Consider the following 16700-nt stretch of genomic DNA (forward strand, 5'->3'; position numbering starts at 1 on the left):
TATTGGAGAACCTGGAGAATGGATCTTAAAAATGTACATGTAATTTAATATAAAAATATACTGTTAATGCAGAAAAATAATATAATACAATGGATGTATCCATGCTGAATATCATCAGGCTGTGGTGTACAAAAATATTGGAGAACCTGGAGAATGGATCTTAAAAATGTACATGTAATTTAATATAAAAATATACTGTTAATGCTTTTGTTTCTTCTGATAGCAGAGTTTTAGCAGCTGATAGAGGAAAAACTAGAACGAATAATTAGGTCACAAAACAGCTCTACCAATCTAATGAGAATAGGAGAAAGCAGGAATCCATTGTAAAAAGTGCTGGACAGGTATTTCTGATACAAGTAAGGGAGGCAAAGACTGGGACTGCTCAATTCTGGTGAGGCCTCTTGTACTGTTTGCTGTTCTGTTCATTGCTGTTGCAGGAAGAGCAGTTTGTGTGGAACAGCTGTGATAAAGATATGCTAGTTCAGTGGGGTGAAAAGTCAAAAGCCAGGTTCTTAATTAAAATGCTTCTACAGTGGCTCAAATATCTAGTGAATCATGCAGATACTTCTATAGGCAGGCAAAAAAAGGAGAAGGTAAATGACTACACAGAGATAAATTTGCTAGTCTGAATGCAGTCATTCTGCCATACTATTTCTGATTTGAACCTAATTGTTTTTAATTGTCTTTTGAGAAACTGCCTAAAGGTTGAAAGGAGTATCTCCAACCAGTTCTGTCAAGGCATTTATTGTTTGGTTTTTTTCCCTCTAGTCTTTTTATTTGTGAATGTGTGATGTTGTTCAGTTATCAGACAAATTTAATTATTCTTTTGCTACTATTTTTTATGTAGAAATTCTAAAGACTTTATCTGTCTCTGAAATCTTAAATACTCCTCCGAGCTACAGGAAGATAGACATATACTGATTAAAAAATGACAGCTTGTGTGTTTCTTTTCAGTGTATGCTGGAGAAGGTTGGAAATTGGAATTTTGATATTTTTCTTTTTGATAGACTGACAAATGGTGAGTTTACTTTTGGTATTTCATTTGTGCTTTATCTTCTAGCATAACTTAACTATGGCACTTATGTTGCAGTGTTGTTTGTGATTGTTTGCTTACTAAAAAGTACAAATTCCAATTAGGTAGTACTTTTTGATTTAATAGTTTTTAATCTGAGTCCTAGTTTGCCTGGTCACTCCATTAAAATAATGATACTGTTACTACTGATACTAATAATGGATTTTTAGAAGAGGCCCTTGATGTACTTTAGAAGTTGCTGTTCTCTCTTAGTAATTTAAAGTAGTAATTTGATACAAATTAACAAATAATTTTATGATCTTTGAATTCTTTTTTTCAGTTATGGAGAGCTGGTAATTTTTATGTTTCTGTCCAAAAGGTCATTTATATTGACCAAGTATTTTTCTGATAAATGTAGTGTTAGATAAAATAGTTCTATTACTTTATAGTGCTGTAAGAGGCATGTTGGTGTTAATCCATTATAATTATGACATAAAATACCTGGAGCATTGGGAGTTGAGCAGAGGGAAGCTGCTGTTCACATAGCTTGCACAACATAGCAAAAAGGAAGAGAACATTTTGTGGTGACTTTTGTGTGCCCATTACAAATAGCAGTAGGAGCTACAGGAATAGTTGGTTAAAAAACCCCAAACCCTAAGTATTGTTCATTTGTGGGCAGAAAAGAGATCTGTAAATGTGCTGGGAAGGAGGAGGGAGGGCTGCTGCTGCGGATAGGGTAAAGTTTTGCGTTATAATCTCAGCAATGGCAGCTGGGTTTTCAACAGAATGGAAGGAGGAGATGGGCAAGTCCAATATCACAGTGACATTATTGCCAGTGAGGGAAGAGAATGGAGGGCAGCTCTTACAGATTTTGCACCAGTCATGTGGCATAGGTAGCAAAGTTGCAATTAAAGTTGCAAGAACAAGAAATTAAGTTGAAGAGGATAATGTGGCACCAAAAGACCTTTTTCTCTTCTGTTTCATTGAAGGGATGCTTGCTTAACGGAGTGTAAAAATAGTAACATCACAGTTATATTTAATACAGAAGATGCATAGGAAAAAATGAAAACAGCAAGGACTTGTAAAAATAGAATGCTTATATAGATAATGATAAACTTTATATAACTGAATAAAAAAAGCTATGTGTACAAGTTAACATGTAAGCATAGCTTCTTTTTGATTAGTTTATCAAATGGGAGAAATCTGAAGTCATCCTTCTCATAAGAGCCCTCTCTACCTTTTAGCTATGCTTTTTTTAAATACATTTAAAGTACTACCAGAAGAGCTTCTATTGTGGAAGCTTTACGGTACCACCATCCATTTTGCATCCTAATTAAAACATTTTAGGAGGACATTTTGATCAGGCAGCCTTGTTCTTGAAAGTTTGTAAGGGCAGAATGCTGTATATAGAACTCTGCTGGATGAGCTGCCCTGGATGGACCTCTATGGAGGAATTTCCCCAGTAAATGTTGTTCCAAGAATTGTGTATTTATTTCATTGTGAGGATGTGACATGAGAATACATCAATTCTAGCCTAGTACTAAGGCTGATTTAGAAGAAATCTTTGTGATCTTGTACCTCAGTTTCTGTCTGTGCTACGTTTTGTAATGCTAAATGAAGATTCTCAGACATGACATGGTTTGCAGAGCAAGTAAGGGACAAGCTATTAAAAAGTAAACATTGTGGATTGTGTCTCCTACAGTTTTACTTACTTTACCACTGAAAAAGATTATAATAAAGCTATGAGTAGACAACATATAAGCTTGTAAGAGTATACATTTTCTGTAGAGTTTCAGGTGAAATAAATCCAGCAAAGTATATGTGAAAATGAGAGAGAACAAGCATATTTGCAATGTCCTCTATTCAGTAGTGTTGTCTAGCTTTTCTCCTTGCCTGATTACATTTGTGTATTGTATATGTGTTTGTGATATGTTGCATAAATATAATTATAAAGTGAAATATAATTATAATGTATTTGCATGTTGAAACGGGTTTTTTAATGTTCAGTAAAATTTTCTTCTTATCAGTTGCTATTGGACAGTTGGTGATTGAATTAGAATTAAGCCAAGTCACTGGTTAATAGAGACAGCTAATGGAAACTTGTCATGTAGTAAGATTTAAATATTTATGAATTGGTGTAGAATATCATGACTTGGTGTAGCGAAGTTCGCTTGTATAATTTTGTATCAATTGGTTTGAAATAATGCATTTCTAATGGAAGAGTCACTGATTTCATGGCTTCCAATGAATTAGTATTTTCATCTTATTTTTAGGAAACAGTCTAGTCAGCTTAACCTTTCATCTGTTTAATCTGCATGGACTAATTGAACACTTCCAATTAGATACGATGAAACTTCGTAGATTTTTGGGTAAATACAGCTTTTTGTTTTGATGAATATTGCTGTTTATCTGCATTTTTATACCTTAACTGAAGTCCTGGTTGTAGTTTAGCAATAATGGTTGGAGGGTACTGATGCAGTCTACATTGTGCAGTGATTTAAATTATATTAATTGTGATGATCTCTCAAAGTTTGTATAAGTATAGAATTTTCTGTGTTAAATCCAAATAAGTATTAAGAAGTTTAATAGTTTCATAGCTGATGCTGTATTCTGTTTATTAAATCTGTTTAGTATCTGTTGAACAATCAGGAGTGTGTGACATTTGTATTGGGAAAGGCCAGACAGCTCCTTTCTTTGTTCTGATTTTTAGTTCTGTATTGATCTTCACTTTTTCCAATTACACAGTTTCCTAACTGTATGGAGTATGTCAGAAATACTTTCTGGTGCCAATTTGGTGTTGCCTCTGTCTTGCTCAAATTCTCCTACAAGTACGCATTGCGCTGTGGACATAGTTTTTCCCTAGACAGAGGACAGGACAAGTTTAAATTAATGTCTGGGCCTGTGTCACTGGAATGCTTATTTGAAAATAATTGTAAATGCAGTGTAGTATATTCAAACCAGGTGGTACATTCACTGGACAGAACTGTCTGCATCCCAGTACATAGACAGGTGCTGGTATGAGACCTCCTTCCTTTGGTTCTTCTGTGACACTACTTTAGTTTTGTGAAGTGGGATGATTTTTTTAACTGACTGGGAGAAACAAGTTTCTGGTCCCTTTCAGCAGTTTTTCAGAGTTTCAGAGAAAACAATTCTGTGGTTCCAAAGTTTGTCACTTAACAGGAGAGAAATCACATTTGGAAGTCTTTCCTCTCCTTTCAAATAAGAGAATGTTTTTGGTTTCACAATTTACTTCTCTTTCAGTTAAAAAAAAAAATCAGTTCTGTTTTGCATTTCATGTTGTTTTAAAGTAGACTAAATTTTCTCCAGTTTCAGGAATGTTAATCAGCTGACCTTAATGATTGGTATCTTGGAATGGAGGAAAATGATCACAGAAATCTGGTTTTAGGCTTCTCGAGTTCTAACTGAATGGGGTTTGTTTTTCTCATCTGGTTAGTTGACATTATGCAAATGATAATACTTGAAAGATCAGTTAGAAATGACTGGCTTAGTTAACTGGTTATCAGAAGATAAGAGTTCTAACTAGATATGGCTACTCAAAGTCATAATCCACTAAAATGAGATTAGACTTTAAAGAAGGCAAAATTTATTTCTAAATTTGAAATTCAGCAGCTTTCCCTTTCTGGTAATGCCTTCTACTTAATATCAGTAAAAAGCTCTGTCTTAGGTTCTTTGATTTTACAATAGACTTTCTTCCAAATACAGCTTCTTAACATGAACACAATTCATTCTTTTCTTTTGCTACCTCTTATACGCTAATCCATAGCAATCTGAAGATCAAATTCCAGAAGACTAGGACAGCTCAAATTGTCCAGTGCTGCACAAAATTCATATTATGTGAGAATCTACTGGAATCATTTTAAGTAGAAAAATCTTTATTTTAGCCCCCCTATCAGATCTTAACTTTTTTTTTTGTGTATACTTGTATATATATATATATATATATATAAAAAATCTTTATTTTAGCCCCCTATCAGATCTTAACTGTTTTTTTGTGTATACTTGTGTATATATATATACATAAACACATACACACACACAGTCTTTCAGTGATTTCCATTGTCTGCTTGGAGATCTGCATCTTCTTACTGTGTCTTTACAGATTCTAATTCCAGACCTGAACCAGGGGAGAAAAAATGCAAAGTACTGCTTTCCTGAAAAGAGAGTTGTGGTGCTGTTCTGATTCTAGCAAACTGTGGTCAAAATGTTGACCTAGGTCTGCTTTAATAAAAGAAGTAAGTTAGGAAAATTGTAAAGTTCAGGTAGCTGTATCAGCCTATGAAGCCATAAAAAAAATTAAAAAGAAAGCCAGGGATATATGCATTCATGCACTTGATGTGAGGAATAGGTGGGAGAGAGTTCTACTGCAGGTTAATAAAGCCCAAATACATTTATATTGATTTTCATTATTTTTCATATGAGCTGTCACCTATCTTTGAGCACTATTGAGATGACATGGTGGCAACAGTATTTTGACTTTTCATGAACCTCAACTTTCACAAATACCATGTCAGTAATGCTGTAACATTACATTCATAATTACATGGATCCTTTGGCCTTGTAAATTGAGTAGAAAAGAAGGTTGTGGGCATGTTTGTTTGGTGGGACTGACAGACTGTAGTCAGACAGGAAAATGTTCTTCTGAGGTTTGCTTGGAAGAACTACACATTAATTCTTCCAAGCAAACCTCAAGACTTTAGAGGTAGTGGGCAAGACTTCAGAATATAATTTGATTGCTGTGCTTCTCTCCTCAATCCTTTTCAACATAGTTTTTTCATTCCCTGTACTTGAGCTAATGTTGATGCCCTTCAAAGAATTCTGCTTGCCTGCAACGTTCCAGGACAGTCAGGAGAAAAGAGGAGGAAAGCAAAGAAGTTAAATAGGGAATATGAAATCTAGGTGTAGTTAGTCAGACCATCATCTAAATGAGATTCTTTTCTAAATTGCATATGGGCTTACATTTGCCTGAGTACCAAATATGAGAAAATGCCTAGAATACATACAGAAGTGGTTTTCCATGACCACTTTCCTGAATGGGAGAGAAAAACACTTCATATGACGGGAAAGCTGTGCTCTATTCCTCTAAAATTTAGCTCATGATATGAAGTCATCCTAATGGTTTGATAAATAGCATAATTTTCATTTTGTGTTCAACGTTGCCTCACCTTTCAGACAGATTGTCAAGGCCAGCCTCACTGGGAAGTTCTCAAAGTCAGAGGATCTCAGATTATATATTGATTTCAAGTTGTTTAATTTTTGCTCTGAGGTGACTTTACATCTAGTTGATTTCCTTTAGCAAACACTGTTTCTTTGCATAAAAATCTTACAGCTGCATCGTGGTTTAGCTGACAATTTATTGACTCTGGTGCTTTTATTGTATGTAACTTGTGATACTGCATATTTCTGTGCCTAATAGGGGCATATAAAATGGTCCTTGAAAAAAATTACAATTTTATTTAAATTTGGATATTTGGTTTTTTTTCCTGCAGTTATGGTTCAAGAAGATTATCACAGTCAAAATCCTTATCATAATGCAGTTCATGCTGCTGATGTGACTCAGGCCATGCACTGTTACTTAAAAGAGCCCAAGGTAAGGCAGCATTCTCTTTTACATCATTCATACACACAGAATTGTGTGTTTGTGTGTATGTGCATATAAATAGATTGTGTGCACATATCACAGAATTATTTAGGTTGGAAAAGACTTCTGAGATAAGAGTCCAACCTGTGACAAAACACCACCTTGTCCACTAGACCATGGCACTGAGTGCCACATCCACATAAGCATTTTGACTTAAACACCTCCAGGGACAGTGACTCCACCACCATGGACAGCCCATACCAATGTCTAGTCACCCTTTCAGTGAAGAAATTGTTCCTAATGTCCAACCTAAACCTCCCCTGGCACAGCTGTGTACTGTGTCCCCTATGCTGTCACTGGTTCCTTGGGAGAAGCAGCCAAACCCCCCCTGGCTCCAACCTCTTTTCAGGCAGTTGTAGAGAGCAGTAAGGTCATTGATCTGTATACATGCATATATGTGTGTGTATATTCACATACAGGTTTTATCAAAAGTAAAGAAACCTAAGTAACTAACAAGAAACACTTTTGAACTCTCCCTTGCCCTCCCTGTTGCTGAGGCTGTGGATTCACACTTAGTGTGCTTTTCTTTTTCCCTCCCTCTCTGAGCTGACATTGTCTTTTGTGTGACTTCCTGTTGAACTAGAGCAGGGAATTAAAGTTGCAGCTGTTTAATATAGTGCTGTGCCCCAAGACATTTATATAGAATTGCATCCTGAGTCAGAGCTAGCAACAATAAACCTGTGTACTTGTCATCTGGGGTGGTTTTTTTCTTCCATAAATTATCATTGCCTTTGCTTTGCTCTTACTGAACAGTTTGCTTCTACGAGAGGCAGTTCATAGCAGTATACTGGGAGTTCTCTTTGGCTTTCTTTTTCAGAAGGGGTAGAGTGACAGACCTTAAGAAGCTAAACTAATTTAGTGTTTTTTCCTCTGCTACTTAAGACTGCTGTTAGGCTGATTCAAGTGATGTCTTGGACATTTTCAGGCAAAGTCCTGTCCTGTATTAAATTGAAAGCTGTAGTGCTCTGTAGCTAGATGAAAAGTTATCTACCTTGATGCAGATTATCACCAATCTGGTATTCCCTTGAATAGCATAGCTCTTTATTCAGCTTCTGAGGTAAAAACAAGTAAAATTTGGCTCCATAAAACCTTTTTAGAGGCTCTTTGCCCACTCCTCCCACTCAGTTTCTCAGTCCTGCTCTCAGACCAATTGGTGCAGTGAGGCTGATCAGAGCTGGTACACGATGAGATTTTTTATGGCATTCAGTTTGGAAGCTCTGAGCATTTTTTATTTAATACTCGTGATGGAAGTTTTGTAAAGCTTCAGATACAAGAATAGACTTGGTATTTTTAGTAACATGTACAGCTATAGTTCAGTGTACTGAACTACAGCTCTGTTGCACTGAAGTACATAATAAACATGGGAGGTGTGATAGATGGCAAAAGCAACAGGGAGCATAAACTTCTGTGCTTGCAGGGTGTTCGCTGCAGTTCACCTTTATATGGGCAGAACTGTCCTCTCTGTTTTAGTGCAAACTAGACTTTGTTACCGAGTTTAAACTTTCAGACCTCTCAACCACAAGAAGAAACACCTGTGAACAGTGACAGTAAGTCCATGTAGATGCCTGCTGAGTTAATTGACATGCTCATTGAAAATATTTATTTGTGGCAGATTTTCCTCCTTTGGTTCTGTGCCTTGTAGACCTTGAAATACAATTTTGCATAAGAGTAGAAATACATTCTAAATAGTTCTAAGTCTTCCAGAGCATTAGTTTCTTCCTCTTAGGAGGAAAGGTTTTCATGCTTTTTAAAATTCAGTACAAATTTAAAGCAAAATAGACACAAATGGACTTGGTAAATGAGAGGGAGAGCTAATTTTAAGAATTTGCTGCTTTTATGGGGTCTGGTTAGGAATTGTGCTTCATGACCAGACACAAAGGATTTTGTGTGCTGGCATTTTTTAAGAGTGGACTTTGCCATTCAGAAAGAATAATACTTAAACCATCGGTGAAATTTTGTAGCTTTTGCAGGGGGAAATACTGTGAAAAGTCAGTGGAATGTTAGTTTTACATCTTCAAGAATTTTCTTCAAATTTCTATTGCTTGTTAATTACTGAAAACCAAAAATGCAGTAGTCATGCACTTTTTCTGAGGCCATATTGCATTACTAACGTTTGTTGGGTTTGCCTTGCAGCTTTCCAAGTCTTTAACTCCATGGGATATCCTGCTTAGTTTAATAGCAGCTGCCACACATGATTTGGATCACCCAGGCGTTAACCAACCTTTCCTAATTAAAACAAATCATTATTTAGCGACTTTATATAAGGTAAGGATAAAATCAGTTGTTTCATTAAAACCAGGTTTGGACAGGAGTACAGAAAAGGAGTATAAATTGTGATGTATTTAGCTAGTGGTAGGATTGAATGCAGACATTGTTTCCATGTCACTGGGATAAAAAATTGTGCAAATTAAGTAAGCATTCATGATTTGTGGGTTTTAACCTCTGGGAAAAACAAAAAAATAAGAAAATAAAACACCAATCCCAAAACACAGCCAAATTGTATGTAGCTCTTCAGTTTAAGAAAAATGTATTGACTGATGTGTGTTACTCCCTTTTAATTCACAGAATACCTCAGTATTAGAGAACCATCACTGGAGATCGGCAGTGGGGTTGCTGAGAGAATCTGGTTTATTTGCACATATGTCATTAGAAAACAGGTATGTTTATACCACATAGCATAGATTAGTTTCAGATAGAAGCAATCTGTCAGCTAAGACAGTCCTGCAAAACAAGATAAGTTATTGCACAGCAGTTTTGAGTACAAAATATAGAGATCTATTTTAAGAATTCCTGGATACTGTGCTGGTAGAGTAGAGCAGTTCATGGTGCAACGTGATACTCAGAAAATAGCATGTATTGCAAGCACACTGAAGGAGTGTATTCATGTAGTCAAGCACCTGTTCAGACTAAACTTGGCAGTCTTTTCTCATTCTGCCACCACAACTGTAGTTTAAAATAGACCATCTTCACCTACTCTTGACAAGAAATAATTTTGAGACAATCAGTTCGTGCATTTTTAAGGGGAAGAAAAATGGAGGGGGAGGAAAGAAAGCTAAAAACTGTTTTAGTCTTTCTGAAAGCTGCCAATGAAATATTCTGATATTTCTGTGAATGTTGCAGGAATTTTTCAGTAAAAGAAAACAAACAGTTCAGTGAAAGTGCTTATTATAAAGCTTGTATTTCTATAATAATAAATATAATAAAATACCATGTAGATCTAGTGATGACTGTTGTTCTTAATTGATATGCTTTTGAATGTTTGGTGTCATTTATTTCAGGCAGCTGATGGAGAGCCAGATAGGTGATCTCATTCTAGCCACAGACATCAGTCAACAAAACCAGTACCTGTCCATGTTCCGGTCCCATTTGGATAGAGGAGATCTATGTCTGGAGAACGCAAACCACCGTCACTTCATCTTACAGGTGATCTTGCTGCTCGTATCTTTGAAAACAACATTTTAGTGGAAAAAATAATTTACTTTAAAATACTAAAAACTGCCAGGCCTTCTCCTCCTTTCAAAATGGAGCTAATTTACTTTAAAATACTAAAGACTGCTTCTGCCAGGCCTTCTCCTCCTTTCAAAATGGAGCAGAACTGTCTTTTAGTTGTTCTGTTCCATTACAAAGAGGTTGTTCCTTCCACTTCAATTCCCACAATTCCCACAGCCAGCACTTCTCCCAAGTGGTGGTGTCTGTGTTGGTAACTGATAACTTAGAGCTTCTGAAGCAAGGTGTTTCCTTGAAGGCAAGGTTTAGCTCTTCTTACAACTCCATTGCAGCCTCAGAACTGTGAAATGCTTTGTCAGAACACATTTTGGGGAAGGAAAGCACTGCTGTTGTGAATCAGTTTGCTGTTGTGCTAGTGAGCTTTAGCAAACTTTAAAAACAAAAGTCTTGAGAATCTTCTTGGGTTTGTAGGCATTTTCTTACTAGGTTCATATTGTGGGCTATAAGAGAAGGTGGACAAAGTGATGAGTTCTGTCTTGTGCAAGCTATTGCTAAAAATACAAGCATGAGAGCCAGAAATGGAAAATACTGCTTGCTTGCTTTGATGCTTCTTTTTCTGAAGTTATTTTTGGTTCCTGTACCAGTGAGTATACTAAATATAGTGGTCCTGAAATACTTTGAGTTGACTGAATTTCCATATTACTCAGGGATGATCATGAGATCTCACAACTCCCTGAGTGTTTTTTAAATATTACAGAACATAACTTTGGAGCACAAATGGTAGGTAGGTTTGTTATTCACAAAACCTAAAATAATTTGCTATCAGGAGTTAAGAAATTGCAGGCACTTGTGTTGAAGGAAAGGTGATCTAACACTGTGTGTTAACTTGTTAGATGGCTTTGAAGTGTGCAGATATTTGTAACCCCTGTCGGACATGGGAGCTGAGCAAGCAGTGGAGTGAAAAAGTAACAGAGGAGTTCTTCCATCAAGGCAAGTAAGAGTGGAAGTATCTGTCAGTATATAATGTATCTATTGAGCCCTAGTCCATTTATATTTAGCATTAACAGAGGTGTACAGTATAGGATTCTTTTATTTTCATGGGTTGTGTTTCCTGCAAAAGGTCAGAGTTACTAAAACTCAGCAGAGAATCTGCTTAGAATCTGAACCTAGAATGGCTGGTGCAATACATCCTTCAGCTGAAAGGGGCTTCAAGATTAATAATTATGGCCACATTAAAGTTGCCCTAGTGGTTTCAGCAAATTAGGGGATATGTTCATCATGTGTCTTCAGTATTTAAGCTTCAGCTGTGAGGCCTGTTGGTAAGCAGGTAAGAGCCAGGGAGAGTTTTAGTTACTGTGCAGTTTACACTACTTATGTAAGCAGTTAATAAAGCCTTTCATTGGCAAATGGAGTGAATTTGCTCCATTGTTACTAAATTGTTTTATAATAAAATTAAGGCTAGTTTGGTGGACTTGAGACCTGCTAATTTGCACATGAATATGGTAAATGGGGAACAGACTACTTTATTTGGTGCTAATCATGTGAGACTTAATCTTAGATAAAGGTGATGGGGAAGCAGAAACACAAATTGCCTTTAGCGAGAAATTTCTGAAAGCTAAGCTATCCTCTTCCATATTGCTGAGGGGGGATTGATTAAGTTGTCATTTCTATGACAGTGTAGGCTTTATAAGAAAGAGAATGGTAATCCTTGAAGAAAATTGTGATTCTATGGGGTTTCTGTAGTTGCTATTTGATGAAAAATACCAAGTATTTAAATACAGTAGTTGTAAGTATTGTTAGTCTGACAGATCTGCCTGATTTTTGGGAAGAGAGGTAAATGCATTCCACCAACTGCAGGGTAGCATCCTTGTTAATCAACACTCAAGTTCACTTCTGTTAGTGTTTGATTTGTTTGTGACTTGATGATTTAATAGTTGCATTGTACTTTTGTTTCTTCAGGTGATATCGAAAAAAAATATCACTTGGGCGTGAGTCCACTTTGTGACCGACAGACAGAAACTATTGCTAACATCCAGATTGGTAACTGCAATTCAGTTCATTTTAGTAGATTTCTGTCAGCATGCAATTTGAAAAAAAAAAAAGCACCCTTTGGATACATTTCCTAGAGGCTGAACATATTCTGAGTGGCAGCACTTTATTATAAAGAGCAATTTTATTTTAATTTGCTCCATAACATCTCTTGAATTGTTTATGAACGGTGCTGCCCTGGCAGTCCTGGAGCCCCTCTGTTTCCTCACAGAGCAAGTACAGTGTGGGAGGCAGCTGTCTGACTTCTCCACACTGCTGCCCAGAACTCTCCTCATCTGAAGGGTGCTTTGGGAACAGGAGGGTCCCTTCCTCTTGCCATGTGGTCTTGGCTGCCTTTAGCAGTGAGCTTGTCACAACTGGGCAGGCTGGGTTTAGCTTTTTGGAATGCCAGCATTCCCTTTTTAAATACAGCCTTTAAGGAGGGTGGTGGGCAGAGATGTGATGGAGAATGGTGGGTAGCCATTATATTAATAGTTTTTGCTAAACTGACTTGGATTTAAATAGTAAAATAGCTTTTTATAGTTAATTTTAATAAAAGTTGATTATGGAGGTGAAGTGGGAGTCAGTTAAAAACAGTAAAAGGAAAGAACAAATTTCACAAACACAGTATGAATTAATGCTTTAGATTGACACAAAAACTGATGTGTTCAATCAGCTGCACTGTTTAATTTAGAATGCTAGGAAGTCATATTTTTTAATTTAAAGACTCAGTTTTGGTTATCTTACCATTGACTTTTTGCTTGGTGGAAATAGACATTACAAATAAATGAACATGTGCATACACACAAAGTACATCAATGTCTTGTTTTGTGGCCTTGTTTAAAAAGTTTCTAAAATTTGTATTTTAAAGTATTTTTAGTCACCCTACTATTGTGAAAACAATATATTCTTTTTTCCCATGTAGTGTAATTCAGACACACTGAAGGGTAATTAATTATAAAATCTTTTAGAACTTCAGGTTTTCTAAATTGTGTGACTTAGTTGCTGATGTTTAGATTTCTCTCCCCCTCCATACTGTCCAGTATTTGTTTTCATTTTGTCATTGCTGTGAAAGAAAGATGGTTAATTTGTAATGCAGTGTATTGCTGTTAATCTGACTGATTCGTAAAATCTTTTACATTTTGAGAGGTTTTTTTGTAAAGATTCCCAAAATATCTAAATGAATATTGAAATGCACATTGGAGAATAGTAGTTTGACATATTTATTATTTGCTGCTAAATGGTATTTAAAGTATTTGGTATGAGTATTTTTCCCTGTATTGTTTTTTGTTTAATCTGCCTCTGTTTGCTTGTTTTTGAAGGTTTTATGACTTACTTAGTGGAACCACTGTTTGGGGAATGGGCCCGGTTTTCCAACACGAGGCTGTCACAGACAATGCTTGGCCACCTGGGACTGAACAAGGCGAGCTGGAAGGGAGTGCAGAGGGAACAGTCGGGCAGCGGTGACGACGTTGACCCCGCTTTTGAGGAAATGGACTCAGACATTTTACCTCAGGAACCTCGATTGTCCTGACCTCAATCTCCATGACAAAACTGCCTCTTCCCTCTGTATCGCACGGTTGGATTAAAGGAGACACATGCCAGCCCAAGGTTTTGGTAGAATGGTAAAATGATGCCAGCATTATTTATTTCCAAGTTTTCCTTTGACACAGACCATTTGACCCAGAATTTTTTAAGCCGCCAGACCTGAACATAGAGCAATATGCACCCGCCTCAGCTGGTTGTCGTTCGGAACCTCGAATATGCAAAGCACAGCAGCGACTGAGCCTTGGAGCAACGGGACGAAAGCATCGCCGTGCCCCATGGCTTGGGTTTTCTCATGATATTTGGAATACGGTCTTCAAATCCAAGACTTGACATGGATTGTTCCACTCCCTTGGAATTTAGCAAGACTTGCATAAATGTGTTCAAAGCATACCTTCCACTCAGTCCCTGTTTTAATACGGAAATGTGAAGTGCCCATCCTCTGCTGCCTCTGGCAAGACTTGATGTTTACAAATGTACTCTGAAACTGTCGGTTCTAGACTTAACCTTTGCGCATGGCTGTGAAGGAACCACTAACTTGGGTTTTTTGCTTTTTTAAATGAAAAAGATCAAATTTGAGACTGCAGCTCTTGTTTCTTTGGATGCCAGAAAAGCCTCCCATTTGCCATAATTTTGTTTGTGCACTGGGAACTGAGCATTCATCATAGAGCACAGCCAAGCTTTACTCCAGTGCTATATGGGAATGCAATTTTTTAACAGCGAAAAAACACTTCTGAATCTGGGAAGGGAAGGGGTGGGGGGAAGCGTCCGAACTGCATTGCGATTCTGCAGTGGGAACATCGCATGTTGTTCTCACTCTTGTACACTTGAACTGCACATGCAAGAAAAAGGTGGAATGTCTAAACACCATAATCAGCTCAGGGTATTTGCCAATCTGAAATAAAGTGGGATGGGAAGCGTGTCCTTCAGAACAAGGGTACAAATGCCCCTTTCGCTGCAGCGTGTGTGTATGTGTGGGTGTGTGAGTACGTGTGGGACGGGGAGGGCGGGAGGGCTGGGGGAAGGGTTTGAACGGCAACATTTTTTCTTTTTCTTTTTTTTTTTTTTTTAATTTATTCTTTTAGAATGTGACAATTTCATGAACAGCCACACTGGGGAGGAAACTGTAACAAATTGCTACAGATGCCTTAAACTATGCACAAAGCTAAGTGACCAAATTTGTTTTTGATTTGAAAAAAAAATAATAAAAAAAAGTGCATTGTTTACGTATTCCTCCCTCTACTGAAACATTACCCACTGATGGGTTTTTGATGGGAAAAGGAGAAAATGTTTTTTAGGACAAAATTAAAGGACTAATTTTAAACTTAAAACATTCCATTTTTGTAATTTGTTTTACATTGTTTTAAGTACAGTAAGCACAACTGTAATCTAGTTTGAGAAACTGGTGCTTTCTTTTAGTTCATTTGTATTTCCCTGTTATTATTGTAAAAGACTGTTTATTAATTCTGTTTACAGTTTGTTGCAACAGCCATTTTTGGAAGAGAGCTTCAGCGTAAAGCCATTTGTAAAGGCTTTGCCATATTCATTTTAATATGTGCCTGTTGCTGTTAACTTTTAATTAATAAAACAAAATCTTTTCACATTATGCTCCTGTACATTTAAGTTATGACTGAGTCCAGCGTTGTGGAAAGGTAGCTAAGGTTGCAGTCAGCTTCCACTGTAAAACTAAGCCAACTTTTGGATTTGAAAATACTAGTCCTCGTATGCCAAAATTTATTGCCTCTCGGAGCTTGGCCTTTTACCGTTTGAAAAGCAAATCCTGACTTACCTGATTGTTTCCCTTCTAAAACTGTTTATTATTCTTTCATGTTCCCTGAAGTAGTACCATTAATCTCAAAGTGGCCATGTTTAAAGAAATAAATTTCTAATGAAACCATTCTTTTGAGCCTGCGTGAACTTCCTTCCTTCACTGTCAGTGCAAGTTCTTGATGTTGACTCCAGCAGAGAAGGATCAGATGGGACAAGGAGCTCTGGCAGTAATTTTGAGGAGAGAAGAGCTGTTTTTGACAGGTTGCTTTTGAAAGGGTGCTTAAAGCTGGGAGAACACAGAGGTAAGAACTGTGTGTAACTTAGCACAGAGAAACTGAGAGAAACTTAGTACAGAGCAGCACTCAACTGGGTTAAATGTGAAAAAGTACTGATTCCTCTGGGACCTTTTAAATGAAAGATATGCCAAACCTGCAGCTATTCTCAAAATGACAACTAAAATCAGTCTGATGCCTTCTGTGACACATTTGTAAAAAATGAACTTGGTTTAAAGAGCATCAACTGCATTTTAAATTTTGCTACTTGTTACAGGCATATGTTAGTATGTAATTTTAATGAAAATTAAGATTAATAATTTTACAAATAGGTATATGGAGTATTTTAACAGTATTTGTAAAGAGCCTGTGATTTTTAACATTGTGCAAACTTGCTATTCTTTGCTCTGACAGGACCTAGAAGAGCTTGTCAAAGACTAAAACAGGAGCAGTTTTATTCTATGCCACCCTTCCTGGAAAGGGGTCTCTCGACCAGCCTGGATTTAGAAAGATTGCTTCTAATCCCCCTTCATGCACGTGGAAGTGTCTGTCGTTGGACTTGAAATAAGAAAAAATGCTTTTTCCATGCTGGCTGGAAGTGCCTTCTACAACTCCACACCGAACTTTAACATTCCTGCAGCCACAGCACTTTGCTGAGAGCTGAGCCCAGGCGTGCTGGGCCCAGGACCCAGAGCCCCTCGGCCACTGGGAGCCCTGGAGCCCAAAGGCTGCTGGGGAAGGGGCAGGCCCCGAGCTGTTCCAGGTCACAGATCTGCTCCCAGCCCTGCTCTGGACACACACAGACACAAACAGGCCTCAGCTCATGTCTGAGGGGGCCCAGCCTCCACGGGGCTCAGCACTTAAGGTGTTTTTCTGTGGGCAGTGGCATTATGTGCAATTTCAAGGAAAAAGATACACATTAAGGTACAGTGGAAGATAAGTTATTTGATAGCGACGTTGTGATTTT

At 37.3% G+C, this 16700-nt stretch overlaps 1 protein-coding gene across 5 annotated transcripts in view; it reads left to right on the plus strand.

Moving 5' to 3' along the window:
* PDE7A (phosphodiesterase 7A) overlaps positions 1–15590 on the plus strand; it is a 76727-nt gene extending 61137 nt beyond the window's left edge. For all 5 annotated transcript variants that reach the window (XM_039702801.1, XM_039702802.1, XM_039702804.1 and 2 more), the window contains 9 exons: positions 955–1018; positions 3286–3381; positions 6520–6620; positions 8805–8936; positions 9237–9328; positions 9950–10094; positions 11012–11108; positions 12078–12158; positions 13469–15590. In XM_039702801.1, the coding sequence (XP_039558735.1) occupies positions 955–1018; positions 3286–3381; positions 6520–6620; positions 8805–8936; positions 9237–9328; positions 9950–10094; positions 11012–11108; positions 12078–12158; positions 13469–13680 (1020 nt within the window). In that variant the 3' untranslated portion in view covers positions 13681–15590. The remainder of the gene's footprint in view (positions 1–954; positions 1019–3285; positions 3382–6519; positions 6621–8804; positions 8937–9236; positions 9329–9949; positions 10095–11011; positions 11109–12077; positions 12159–13468) is intronic.
* Positions 15591–16700: the final 1110 nt, after the last annotated feature.

The sequence above is a fragment of the Passer montanus genome, unplaced genomic scaffold (genome assembly GCF_014805655.1).
Source record: "Passer montanus isolate IOZ18808 unplaced genomic scaffold, ASM1480565v1 scaffold16, whole genome shotgun sequence".
Lineage (NCBI taxonomy): Eukaryota > Metazoa > Chordata > Aves > Passeriformes > Passeridae > Passer > Passer montanus.